Source organism: Epinephelus fuscoguttatus, linkage group LG21 (assembly GCF_011397635.1).
Source record: "Epinephelus fuscoguttatus linkage group LG21, E.fuscoguttatus.final_Chr_v1".
Lineage (NCBI taxonomy): Eukaryota > Metazoa > Chordata > Actinopteri > Perciformes > Serranidae > Epinephelus > Epinephelus fuscoguttatus.
In genome coordinates this window covers 9,662,498-9,676,631 of record NC_064772.1, presented here as the reverse complement: position 1 = coordinate 9,676,631, position 14,134 = coordinate 9,662,498, and the positions used below count along the sequence as shown (strand labels likewise).

Here is a 14,134-nt window from a genome sequence, read left to right as displayed (position 1 = left end):
GACGTTTCTGTTCACTCCGGCTATTTCTGCTCATGCCAACTAGGAGATATTTCCCTGGAAAGAGTTAGCTGACACTTGGTGTTTATGAAAGCAAATTAAGCAAATGTGAAAGCTTCCATAAACCCAAGTTTGAATCACTGTTGTGCCATAACAATTAGTAATAGAGCACTGCAAAGTGGAAATTTATTAAAATGAAAACGCCACAAACTGTTGCCTGAAATTGTTGTTCTGGAGCTACATTGATCTACATTATCATATTTGTGCTTCTCTCCAAAGCTTCACTCAGATTCAGATCGAGGAGATGGAAGTGTGAGGTACGTCCTCACAGGGGAGGGAGCGGGGACTCTCTTCAAGATCGATGAGAAGTCAGGGGACATCCACGCCACCAAGAGGCTGGACCGAGAGGAAAAGGCCTACTACATCCTCCACGCCAAAGCTGTCAACCGCTTCACCAACGAGGCACTGGAGGGTCAGTCTGAGTTCATCATCAAGATCCACGACATCAACGACAACGAGCCTCGATTTACCAAGGACCCGTACATGGCCTCTGTCCCTGAAATGTCTGACATCGGTGAGTTCCTGCTGTATATTCCTCATAATTCCACAAGCTCATCATGTTTCATGATTCCGAAATTCTGCAAATTGTAAGTTAAACTACCAAAGTGAGTTTTTGAAGTTGTTGTTACCTTTGCCAAGGATATTGTGTTTTTCGTTTGGTTTGTCTGTTTGTGAGCAAGATTACAGAAAAATTACCAGCCTGACTTTAATGAAACTTGGTGGAAGGCCGAAGCATGGGCCAAGGAAGAGCCCATAAAGTCTGGAGCAGATGTGCCCTTGTAGTTGTACATGTTTTTAGATTATGTTTGATGTTATACTTAATGGTACAACAATGGTTTACTGCATCAAAGATCAATTTGATTGAGCGTGAAGATTCAGCTTTGACCTTGGAAATTGTTTGACAGAAAACTCAAGGTCCACTTACTTGCTTTTCCAAAGCCTTAAACAGCATACCATGGTCTTCATCAGCAGAAACTCCATCCAGCTGATGATGAGGACTGTGAAGTGTGGTTGAAAGCTCTGGAAGTAGGTGGACCTTGAGTTAAGATAATGATTTTTAAATACATTTTCCAAAACACTAGTATTGTGAATCTCTTCAACCATATTTCACACCTAGTCTTTAGAGATTGTGCGCTGGCATTACCTTTTAATTGTAACTTTTTTTTAAAGGTTATTTTTTGGCTTTTGCGTTTATTAGACAGGACAGACATAAGTGTGAAAGGGGAAGAGAGAAGGGATGTCCACTCTAACCACTGAGCTACTGGGTGTCCCTATTCATTCTAACTTTGAACACAGTGAAACAGATTAGTTTACTCATGTGTTTGTCGAAGCCAGTGGGTTTTAATCTTTTTTCATTAACATACCTCATTTTGAAATATTTTTTTCAGCTAAGTACCCCCTGGCCAACGTATGACCTGGCTTCCTGGTGGCAGTTAACAGTTTATGGCAGTCAACGATTGTATTGAAAATAGGAATATTGAATATGAAATGTGATTTATAGAACCACAGTATAACCATTTAAGAAATTATGCATGACTGATATTTTTTAAATTAATATTAAAAAAATATGACGCACCCCCTGCAGTACTCCAAAGTACCCCTAGTGGTACCTGACCCCTATTTTAGAGACGCTATTCGAAGCGATGATGTCCCTATAAAAAATGTAATGAATAGATGATTAAATATTGCATAAGAGTGTCTGAGGAGCAACTTGTAGGTTGAATGTTTTTACTGAGTTTAGACCTAAGAATTATAAGCCAGTGCAGGTCAATCACCAGTACGTCCAGTCCTCCATTAGCTGTTATCTTTTCTCATTTTTTGGCTGTTTCCAGCCCTTTGCACACCTAGCAGGCTCCTAATTGCAATATTGTGGTCCGTCAAGCACAAACAAATATGGATTTTCAACCTCATCTGTGTCAGAACCAGCATGGAGGTCCATGCTTATAACATAGCTTGATTGCTCATCTTTATTTGATGCCACATACAGTCACTCTGTTTTGTGCTGGACATGAAAACTGCCTCAAAAATGACATATGTCACTTTTAAGTAAAAAATATCAATATAAGTTTCACTAAGTTATGTGTTTAAAATTCAAAACACTGACATTCTTTCTTTGTATTTATCGACTGCACTGTATAATTTTGTTTTTAAGCATTATGAAATCACCCCATCACCTCCACCCAATCCTGACGGACGCTACAGCCCTCCCCCACCATGGAGATGTTTTTGCCATAAAAGGAAATTAATTAGTTGATAGATAAGACAAATAAACAAATAAGAAACAGACCAGAATAACACTAGTAATAACATAAAAATAAATAAATCATGAAAAAGAAATAATTAATGAATAGAAAAAAATGCCATTTTTTGTGTACAGCAGGCAAAGAGAGCTGCATTTAGTGTGTTTAGTGTGTAAAACCATATTTATTGATCATCAAACACACAATAATTAAGTATTTACACGCATTATCGTGTGTGCTTGTATGTGTGAGGAGCTGGGATTAAAAGGCCTCTGATTCAAACAGGATAGAGATGTTATAAAATGCCAGTCTTACTGGATCAATGGGACTTTATCAATCATAATAACGATGCAGACTCAACAAAGAGGGCCCGACTAATTAAATGAGACTCAGAGCTGTTTTATGACCAGAGAATAAACAAGGTAAAGCGTCTCTGTGACGGTTACGGCACTGGCGCAGATAATCTTTTAAATACAGTATTGTATCTTATTAAAACAGTATTTCATTTAATTACTGGCATTGTCAGCTGTGTCATCGCAGTGAATAATTGAGGATTCCACTTTTCTGCAGTGGCAGTTTCTGAGACAGCACCATTTGCTTTTTTTCGTATTATCATTTCTTTTTGTCATTCGGCACCAAATTAAACTTTAATTCACCGTGCACTTTGGCTCTGGCTCTTAGTCTGAAAGTACATAGTGGCCTCATGAATATAGATAAACAATATAAAAAAGGCTCCTAATCAATACTTGCATGGAAACATGGTTTGAACTCTCTGTTCTGCTGCTGCGGAGCTTCAGGGACTGAGGGACATTGGTCTTGCAGCCCAGACATGTGACAGAGTTGTCACTTGGTTCAGCAACCCCAAGAGAGAGGCCAGCACTTATCTAAGGGCAGCACGGGTGCCCATGGCAACAACCGAGGTGTGATGTCACCGCTTGGCAGAGCATGTGTTCATGAGTGACTGCGTCGAGACACTGCCCCTTTAAATGTGACATACACTTTGAGTTTTATTATAGTCTCATGGCTCTGACATTCTTCTCTCGGAACTCTCAGTGTGGGACGACGTTGATGCGCCGCTCCTTTGACAACTGAACGATTACAGTCGAGGTAATTTACTCCCCCTGCACAAAAAACTGCGATTATTCCTGACTTGTTTGTCAGAAAATTCTTTTCTCAAAAGCTTAAAGCCAGCGATGAGATGGCTGATGTGGATCAGTGATATTTTCTAAAAGCCGCCATGTCAGAAAAGCCTCTTTGAGTCTAATTCCCTAGTTAAAGGTATTAGTGATCAAGGTTCGGTGAACTTGCTCGGGAATCCTCCCGAACTGTCACTTACACCAAATCAGACAGCCGTGGTCTTTCTCTCTCTGCTTCTTGGTCCTATATCCACCACACATACAAATGACATTGATTTTAAAGGAGGGAAACTCTCCTCTCACCCCTTACAGATCATAGCTGACATCAAATTAGAGAAGTTTCATGGGGTCGTTATCCCATTGTATTGCACAATTCTATATTTATACCACTTTGCCATTAAATATTTCTACTCAATTAATTTTCTTCTGCATGTAATGAGGCAACACTTGGCCCCGCAAGGCGCCATTTGGGAGGTAGCACTTGGCTAACCGTTTCCCTTTGTTCTACTGAAATAGGGCTTCAGCCTCTCTGGAAGAGAAAATGGATCACAGTCGTTCGCCTGCTATCAGATATTTGGCTTCTTAGACACTCCAGATCTGTGGATACACTAATAGGCTTCTTGGGGTTTGCAAAGAGCCAGTATCGGTGCCGCTTGTATGCTTAGAGAGATATACTTAGAAAAATACATTAGGACTTATCGATTACCCGCGAGAATCAATCATGTATAAGGGTATAAGTGGCCAAGGAGTAAAGATTGGTTTGGGTAATGCAAAGGGACAGAGATGATCAGTCACATTCTGCATGAGCATGATTAGAAGAGGATCCGACACCTCATCAGAAGGTGCATCAGCTTGACCAATTATCCAGCAGGCAATTTTCAGCAGTATTGAAGAGTTGATCTAAATCATTGTCATGAATCTTCTTCCCCCAGGCACCTCCGTAATTCAGGTGACAGCCACAGACGCAGACGACGCCACGTATGGGAACAGCGCCAAGGTGGTGTACAGCATTCTGGAGGGGCAGCCGTACTTCTCTGTGGACCCAGAAACCGGTCAGTGTTGACTTAAAAATCAAATCAACCAGAATGTACTCTTAATTTACAGCTATTGATGGTGTACTTTGTATTCCTGTCTCCATTTTGCTGCTTTTCCTTTCAAGTGTAGAAAGTGTGACATGTTCAGTGCAGAGAATCAGCTTCTTTCAAGGACTTTTTACAAATGACTGTCTGTACCTTGAAGAAACACACTCTGCTTTACTAGGATGAAGGAAAGGAATGAAGCAAACCTAAACATTACTTTATAAAATACTTAATTGGATTCAAGTTAACCCTATGGGCCCTAGGCGTTTTTGGGGTATTTTTACTGCCTTTACTTTTAAGCTCATATCACAGTCATTATAAAGGCTACATACACATGCTATAACTTGTTTTTTCAGGACAACCTGGGCTATCCAGATTTGCCATCATTTCATGTCCTTCTATGTTTCTGTATTTTATATTAATTTTTATATCAATGAAAAAAACAAATCCGTGTTACTAAATTCTTACATTTTGACATGTATCTCACCATAGCAAGTTGGAAGAAGACATATTCTGTCCTATATGAAGAGGGGAGACTCTCTGGAATCTGGTAATATAAGAACCATGATGCTGGGACATTCTAAGAACCATGATGCTGGGACATTCTGTCACTTCACAGCTGTCCAAAACATGTGGTTTGTACCAGGCGGACATGATTGCCAGTATTGTTTCATTGTTGCAAGACATTCCACTGACTCATTCACAAGTCAAAAATGTGTTTTATCTGAAAGAAACATGCAATATTTACATCTAAGATCATAGAAAAATAGTCAACCAAGTGGAATGATGTCCTCCAAGATAATATTTGCCACTTTGTTTGCAGTGTTTGGTGGGGGGGCACATGTCCCCCTCAATGTATATGGTGATTATGGCCCTGTCAGCATGCATAATTAGGCTACAGTTGTCTGGGTGTGCAAAGGTGAAGTGCGCTTGTCTTGTCATACAAAGTTTGATGGAGTGTCAACTGGACAATATGGAGATATTTGCATCTTGAAAGCCGGACTACAAATGTGGATAGACAGGGAGAAACACATGAAAGCCTAAGACGTGGTAAGATACGATATTCCTCACTATATGAAGTGACTGATAACAAGATCTGTATAATGGATTGTAAAGAAATTCGTCAGGTTTTTATTTTGTAGACAATTAATCTGGATTTACAGCATGATGGGATGACAGCACAATGATGTGTGTGGTATCCCTGGAAAGCTCTGCTCCTGCGCTTTCATATGATATGTGTGGCATTTCTGTGCGAGCCTGCATTTACGAGTAATCCATCCAACAGTAATGTGTGTGCAAAGCTGCATGAAAGCTCTGTTATTCATGATTGTAGTGTAAATTTATCTTTTTTTTTTCGCTGTGAAAACATTGGACTACCGACTACTGTTTGGTCTTGTCAGAAAGCTATGATTCTGCTGTTTCACGTGATATGTGTGGCTTCTTGCTATGAAGCACGGTCACGGAGAAAATCAGTAGAGAAGAACAGGTGTGAATTTGGACGCACTATGCGTCGTTCAGGCCCATAGGGTTAACATTAAATCTGAAAGTAGCAATGAACAGGCCCTACTGCGTCCCTACAAATTGGGGGGCACTATGGGACACTGGTCGATGCAGCCAGCATTTTGCATGGTGTGCACGTTGGCTGTATTGTAAATTTTGTACCACTTCCAGTGTCCACTATGTAGAGAAACAATGTTGCTGTGTGTGAAATGTAGACCCCACAATGTAAAGTTAATGTAAATCCGATGATGTTTGTCACACAAGGCCTACTTCCTACGATTCATTATTGGCATGTAGATGTATTCAGGCCTGGAATCTTACCAAGCATGAGAACTTTGAGGCAGATCTGACCATGTATGCTTATGTTTAAACGGTTTCCTGTTTTATGACGAAATAGGAAAAATGGCTGTTCTGCCATGGTAACGTCATGTCACAAAATCTCAAAATTGTATCAACTTTTCATCATTAATGTCTTAAGATTGTACGTCCAAAACTTAAAGTTAATTCGGTTAAATCGCTAGAAACAGTTTGTTAAAGTACAGTGCCTGGAAATGGTCAAAAATACACTAAATTGCACATTAAATCCAAAATGGCTGACATCTTGTTGGATTTAGGGTCCTTACTATTACTTCCATGGTTTTTCTTTAAGGACGTGGGGTGTTACATGTGCCCACCAAATATTATACATCCAGGTGAGATATACCACAAGTGCTACTTTGTTGAAATTATGTAGGGGGCAATATTGAGCCATACTCAAGTATGGCACCAATAAAATATAAGTTTTTTCCCCAGTTCCGATGCATATTTTTCAGCCATGCCCATGTGCACTGATCAATATGACTATCTAGATATTGGCTGATACTTGGCCCCATGTGCAAATTTGGGGAAATTCTGTCATCTGGTAATTGAGGTATGCCTTTTTTTATACCACATACACATACATGTATATGCATATACCACATTTTTTACACTTCATATATAAAATAAACGTGGTGCCTCGGATGAGTTGAGTTCAAAATGCTTTGGTAGGCCTATTCCCCAACACATACTGAAAATATCTACCAAGATTTATGAAGACTGGACAAATCATTACATTTTTGAGCATCTTTAGCCCCTCAAAAATGTGATTTCTTTGCTTAAATAATAACAATTCCTTGCTTTAAACTTGGGTCCTCGAACAGGTCAGTGCTCAAGTCCTATACTGTCAACCCTTGAGAGAATAAGATTTGATTACAGACAAAATTTATCCAGTGTAGTTGAGAGTTTTGCTGTGTTGAGATCTTTGCAGCTCAGCATGAAATTTAGCAGAATCCAAAACATCAAAAGTGATCTTTCAGATCTTGGTGTTAGTCTTCAGGAATCAAAAGACAGATAGGGGCTTCTTTGATCATTTTGCACCAAGATTTTTCACTCATTCAGGGAGAAATCCATCATAGAAAAGGCAAAGATTATAACGTAGCCTCTGTATAGCAGCATGCACTGCAGCCATGAAGGATGTTGCTTTCTGACTAATGTGCACAACTCCTCACTCTTTCTTCCGTGGAAAAGCTCTTATCCTTCTGCTATACTGCCATTGCTCTCCCCACCTACATATGTAACCGAACCCAAGTTTACACCCTTTCGTCTGGAGGTGGCCATTCTGGGAAGACATAACAAATCACTAACGCAAGCAGAAATAGAGGAGGCAAGCTGAGCTTCACCAACAAAGGAAATTAAAACAATTCATCACAAAATAACTCTTGGAATGCTGTGAATTTTCCTTTAACTGAACCAAAAATACCAACAACTCCTCTCGCAGCCTGATGGGCAAGGGGGATTTGTAGTAGAGAGAGTGGCAAATCACCAACCCCCCAAAAAATCTAGCCGCTTGCTAGTTTTAATCATTAATGTGCGCTTTGGAACACATCCCGCTCGTGTCTTTTTTGCTTAAACAAAAGGGGAAACGACAAAAAAAGCCATTTGCAGATTAGTGGAGGGATTAACAGTAATATGGTTTATCCCACATGTGGTATGTAAGCTGACATCCCCTCTTACACAAAGACATGCCTGGACATCACATTATAAGCAGGATTTGTTTCTCCTCTCCTCCTCGGTGTGTGTGTATTGTAGTCATTAAGCAGTAACAAAGGTAGACAGAGATACAGAGCAAGCGTGATGCTGCTATAAAGCGGCCATACGTTTGTTTCCTTTCCTCAACGATCGCTGCTCTCTTAACAGTGCGTTGTCCGTGAGATAAATTGCACATCGTTAGGTGGGAGAAAAAAAAAGAGAACTTGTCTTGTGCTTGCATTTTCCTTTTTGCCATGTTATGTATGGGAGGAAGAAAAGAGCAAGTTGGAGGGCCTTTTGAATAGCGTAGGCCAGTCTGATCTGAGCCTGAGTGATGCGCCACATCAGCCTCTCTTTCTTCCTTATTGTTTGATATGCAATGAATCATCTATTCAGACTGGAAGTGATGAAGTTTGTCAAAGCAGTTTATTTAGGGTGAAATTTATTTTTTCATCTTTATTCTCCCACTCCGCTACTGTCTGTGTACCTCTCTCTCTTCCCACCAACTTGCCTCTTCTTTATGCTGCTTCAAATTCAAACGTGTAATAGCAGACAGGATTTAAGAAGCCGCTCTGATGGGAGACGGAGCGCACCTTTTGAATATGCTGCCAATTACCGTTTCACTCAGTCTCTGTCCTGACTCCAAACTGGAGATCTAACGTGTCAGAGCGGAGAAGTAAGCAACTGCGCGGCACTTGAAAGGCAGAACATTAACAGAGTCCTAATTCCAAAGAGGAGATAAATGGCGGCAAATGCATTTGGAGGCGAATGTTACACGTGGAAAATTAAAGGAAAGCACTGTGGTTTTAGTTGATTGGCCCTTTGGTCCACTTACCAGTTAAATCATAAGAACACAGACACCAAAATGTGCTCCTGTGTGACCGCTGAGCTCCACGCCACCGCACGTACTCCGCAAGAGAAGTGACCTTTCAGTAATAAAATGTTCTTAGTGGTTTAATTATCTGGCCTGTAGATGCATAAATCTAAAAAATGAAATATCATTAATTCAATACAGCTGATGCAGACGGGCTTATTTTTAGATCTGTTTCAGGGGAGTACAGTGATCTTTAGATGTATGCAGTCCACCTGTGGAAAAGGTTCATTATTTATATGTCATGAGGCTGGCGGTGGATTTTGTGAAGGTTGTTGACAAACCTGCCGCGCTTGCAGTTTAAACAATCCTTTTCCATTTCACACACAGATTGCGTTATAGGGACACTACAAAGTCCCCTCTTTACACCACTTATTCATTTTTACACAGAACCAAACAATGGCAGCATCATGCCCATGCAGTGTGTGATTTTAGACAGCATGCAGGGAAGCAAAAGCGACGTGCCATATAACACAAGCATCAGCAGCGCTTGCTAAACAATAACAATGGCATAACATGGCAATGACAGTTATTTACTGTCCCTCTCATATGTCGGCTGATCTCGTCCTCTGGTCGGAGGGTAAGGCGCTCCTTCACCTCAGTGTTTTCCAAATTACATTTTGGGCTGCTGCACTTCTTTTACTTCTTTTATGAGTTAGCTGCTAACTGCTACTACTGCTTTTTAAATCTCCCGGGAGTGGGCCACACATGTAGCACGTCGTCAAATCATCAAACCAATCCTGCCGGCTTTCCCTTTTGTATAGACATTGTTTTGGTGCTGTTATTACCTCCTCCTATGCAGCCTTTAAGGTGAGACAACTCTGTCCCCCCATTCCACAATTGTACCTCTTATACAGAACAGCGAGGCAGTGTAACAGCGTGAAATTCCAACCATGAAGAGGCAGTGTAAAAGGGGTCTATTATTAGCACTGTTCATACTGTGTATATCATAGTCGCATATAGCTGCATTCACTTATGCACACTGTGTTTGTGCCAGTCCAGTCCTGACACTTTCAAATGCTCTAAAGTGGCACCCCCAGAAATTTTTCATAAGATAAGATGAAGCCTCTGAAGATTTTGGGGTGGCACACCAAAACCAAAAACCATAACTGAATCTCACCAATTCTTTTATGGTGTTGTTGTATACATTGTAGCTGAAAACTTTGTTAATATGAAAGTGAAGGAATGACATACTGATATACTTGGGTTTCTTATTTTACATTTAAAATGACGAATTATCTGATGTGACCAATGTCGGCACAGTTAACATTTAAAGTTCCACAACAGTCCTGTTTTTATGCGTTATGAATCTATACATGTTAGATGATTCATTACTCTTCAAACAGGCTGGTTATCCTTTTTCTTCAAAAGAAAGATTTACTGGGAACAACAAACTAGACCAACATGGTTGGCTCCAATGGATGCCTTGGGTTGTCTAGTTTCACAAAATACCACTACCTTCACGCTGGCTTAAAAAATGAGTACACCACAGCCTCTGAAAAGCATTTATGTTGATCTCCAAATATTTTTGCCAGGAGGGGCCAGTGAGGGTGCCAGCAATTATATCAGGGTGGTCATGCCCCCCGCCCCCAGCCACTGATGCCTTGTTTTACCCAGATCATACTCCTGGAATACTGTGAATTTATAGAGTCAAGTTATTTCTGCTGCTATAAAAAGACACTGTTGACCACAGTTGAAGGGTCAACGAAGTCAGGAGGTCCTCAGTAAATGCTTTCAGTCATAGAAAGTCAAGAGTAAAATGGGCAAATGAGCTGCTGATGATGCATCAGAGTCCCACTCAGCAAATACAATACAAGTGGTTAAAAGTTTAAGTTTTGTGCTGCAATTTTCAGCAAGGTCAGGTTTTCATCCAGACTTTTAACAAATTAAATGTCAGAATCAGAGTTGCCTTTACTGGCCAATATGTGCTCACATACAAGGAATTTGACTCTGGTACTTAGACAGACATATAACAGCCAGGAACAAGATAACAACACTGGATAGATAAGGGTAAAGAACAGACAGGTCTGTTATAGACAAAAAAGTTGTATAAATATGTGTAAAATGCATCACTGACCAACAATAGAAGTGAAATGTTTATAAAGCACAGCTGCCATCCGTGGCAGCATCTTCATGAACCTTGATAAATTCTGTCAGGATTGCAACAAATGGCTATTTTCATAATCAAGGAGTCTTCCCATCATCTTCTTGATTGATCAATTTATTGTTTTGTCTACAACATGTAAGAAAAATTGTGAAAAATGGCCATTTTAATTCACCATTGCCAGTGTTCTAGCTGACTGTCAATTCGAGACACTCATCAGGTATTGTGTGTGTACATATATATATATCAAAAAATAGCTGTAAATTCTTACATTTGAAAACTAACTTGCAAATGTTTGGCATCTTGGCTTGAAGAATGACTAAATCCCACCACTTTATTTGCTGATTTGTTTTCAGTCAACCAACTATGTCTCATCTTAAGCGGAGATGCTACTGATGAAAACATTTCTGGTCTAAAAATGTATGGAATTTTACAATTAAATATCTTTAAGAGCAATTTTTCCTCATACTTTTCTCCACTTCAGTAGCACTTACATACTGTGCACCAAACTTTCCATTTTTATTCCTGTCTATGATCTGAAGGTTTTTATAGAGGGATTTGTTCATATATCATTCATAGCCTGATATACAGTATAGTACATTTTATTCCTAAGAACATGGCAAGAAATGAATTTTTTAAGGCTGTTGACAGTATTTTCTGATTTATGGGGTGATAAAAAGAGATATGTAAGATTCTCTCGGTAAAAGCTTGACTCTAATATGTAAACAAAATGAAACAGGAATTTTGAACCTGGCTTTATCCAGTGTAGAGATTTCTGTTGTAGACATATTTAATGACATAATGCATCATTTTCATATTTAAACAGAAAATTTCAGTAAACTTGTAATAAAGAGAATAGTTGTTTTAATGCAAGTAATCACCTAGGAAAGTTTCATGGTGACATCTATAGTTAAAAGTTTTCCCCTCCTCACCTGTCATATTGAGATAAGGATTTTTATGAGTCTGCAGATTGTAAATCCCTCTGAGACAAACCTGTGATGTTGGGCTGTTTAAATGCTCTTGACTTGACTTTATAATAACCAGATGGCTGTTATTTTTTCTGAATAAACTCTCACCATAGATCTGCCACTTCTCCTCAGGCCTCATCAAGACAGCCCTGCCTGGCATGGACAGAGAAGTGAAAGAAAACTACCAGGTTGTGATCCAGGCTAAAGACATGGCGGGACAGATGGGCGGGCTCTCAGGCACCACGACGGTCAGCATCACCCTCTCCGACGTGAACGACAACCCGCCACGCTTCACGAAGAGTGAGCACAGCCTTCTGGAACACCCCCCTCTCCCTCCCTCCACACACACACACACACACACACACACACACACACACACACGACACACATACAGAGTGACCAATACTCATGAAAACCACTTGTCAGTGTGAGCCAGTGCCAGGCAGGCAGCCCCCATCTGGTGTCAGTTTCAAAATGAATTTGGATTATTGCAGGGAGCTCTGGGTTTTGTGTGACTAAGGCGGGCCTCTTAAAGGCAGCGAATAATTAAATATAGAGCCATATGACAGAGCGAAGGGTCCTGCAAAGTGCATCAGATCAGCACTGTAATCCCTATTAAATGAAGAGAGTACATTCACTGGGTTTTATCTCCCCTACTCTTCCTCTCTCTTTGTCTATCTCATGCTATTAAGTCTTTCTTCTGCTGCCTTTTACTCCATAAAAACCAATGTTCTCAATTTAGTGCTCCAACTGTCCTTGCTGCATTTTTTTCCCCTCCTTTTTGTTACCCTCTCACTCATCAATCATCAATCCTCCCTTTCTACTCCCATCCTACTCACTTTCAGTCTCACACATTGTCTCCCTTTCTTCTCTCACCCCCCCCCCCCCTCACCTCCCCCCTTCCCCCTCCCCCCTCCCACTTCCTCTCGTGCATCTGGCAAACGGCAGCCAGATCAGATTGACAGATTACCGGTGTCGTCGTGTTTCCCCTCAGTAACAGCAAGCGCCTACTGTACAGTGGGCGATGCGTGTGCACAGGCGCGAGGCACACACGCGACCGCGGAGCTCCAGCCGTACCCCCATTTATCACGCTCCCACCAGCTCGGGGGAGGGATTGAGTGGGGGGGGGGGGGGGGGCAGACGCTGTCATCTCAGCCCCTCCACCAATGAATGAACAGCGAGAGGAGGGAGAGAGATGGATACGAGAGGGATGGAGGAGGTGACAGGAGGGGAAGATAGAGGAAGAAAGAAGAAGAGTGATGCAGACGACAGAAAGACAGGCTGTGACGGAGGGAGGGGGGACAGACAGAGAGGGGGGAGATTGAAAGAGGGAGAAAGAGGAAGAGATATTGTAATGGGACACCCAGAGGAGGTAGAGTGTCAGGCAGCGATATCATTGTTGTCTGCCGGAGTGATGCCTCTTCTTTTCCACCCAATGCTAAATACCTGTTAGCCCAGGGAAACCTTCTCGTAGTGCGTCGCTTCCAGTGTGTGTGTGTGTGTGTTTTTGTGTGTGTGAAGGCAAGTGTCAGCGTCACAGAGACCTGCCGACTCAGGCGTTGCCAAAACACTGTCAGCATGTTTTATTAGTGTGTCAGTGCTGTTTGTCTCCGCAGGCTGTGTGTATATCATGCTCGCTCCCTCCTGCAGTCCGGCTATTTATTTAAGCATACGAGATGCAGCTGGGGCCGCTGCAGCCGACAGTCAGCCATCAATTCATCCGCCTCAAACCAGGAAATCATCTTACAGAATAAAAAAAAGGAAGAAGGAAAAGAAGCAATTAATTTATGTTGAGCAAATTGGCCCAGAATTTATGTTACATTCTAAACTTGGAGTAGTGAGTCGATACCGCTTGTAGCAACTCATGTGAAAGGCCAAATGTCTGTTTTGGAAATGAAATATGTTTTACCGCATATGAAATGGCTGCTCCACAGCTGATCTACAAACGTTGCAGCACTAAATCTCCCACACGGCTTTCTCCCTTTCACACGCTCTCCCTCCCCGGCTGCCTCGTACATTGCTGCTCTCTGATTGGCTCTGACTCACTCTCTCCCTGACTTGCTCTCTTGTCTTCTTGCTCTCTGACTCACCCGCTTACACTCATTTCTCTTCTTTTTTCACTAACAGGGT

The 14,134-nt window shown here is 41.3% G+C and overlaps 1 protein-coding gene across 1 annotated transcript in view; it reads left to right on the top strand.

Moving 5' to 3' along the window:
- LOC125881764 (cadherin-6-like) overlaps positions 1-14,134 on the top strand; it is an 86,572-nt gene that overhangs the window by 43,112 nt on the left and 29,326 nt on the right. Inside the window, exons 3-5 of the mRNA XM_049565078.1 lie at positions 277-571; positions 4,366-4,485; positions 12,137-12,304. Coding sequence (XP_049421035.1) covers positions 277-571; positions 4,366-4,485; positions 12,137-12,304 — 583 coding nt within the window. The remainder of the gene's footprint in view (positions 1-276; positions 572-4,365; positions 4,486-12,136; positions 12,305-14,134) is intronic.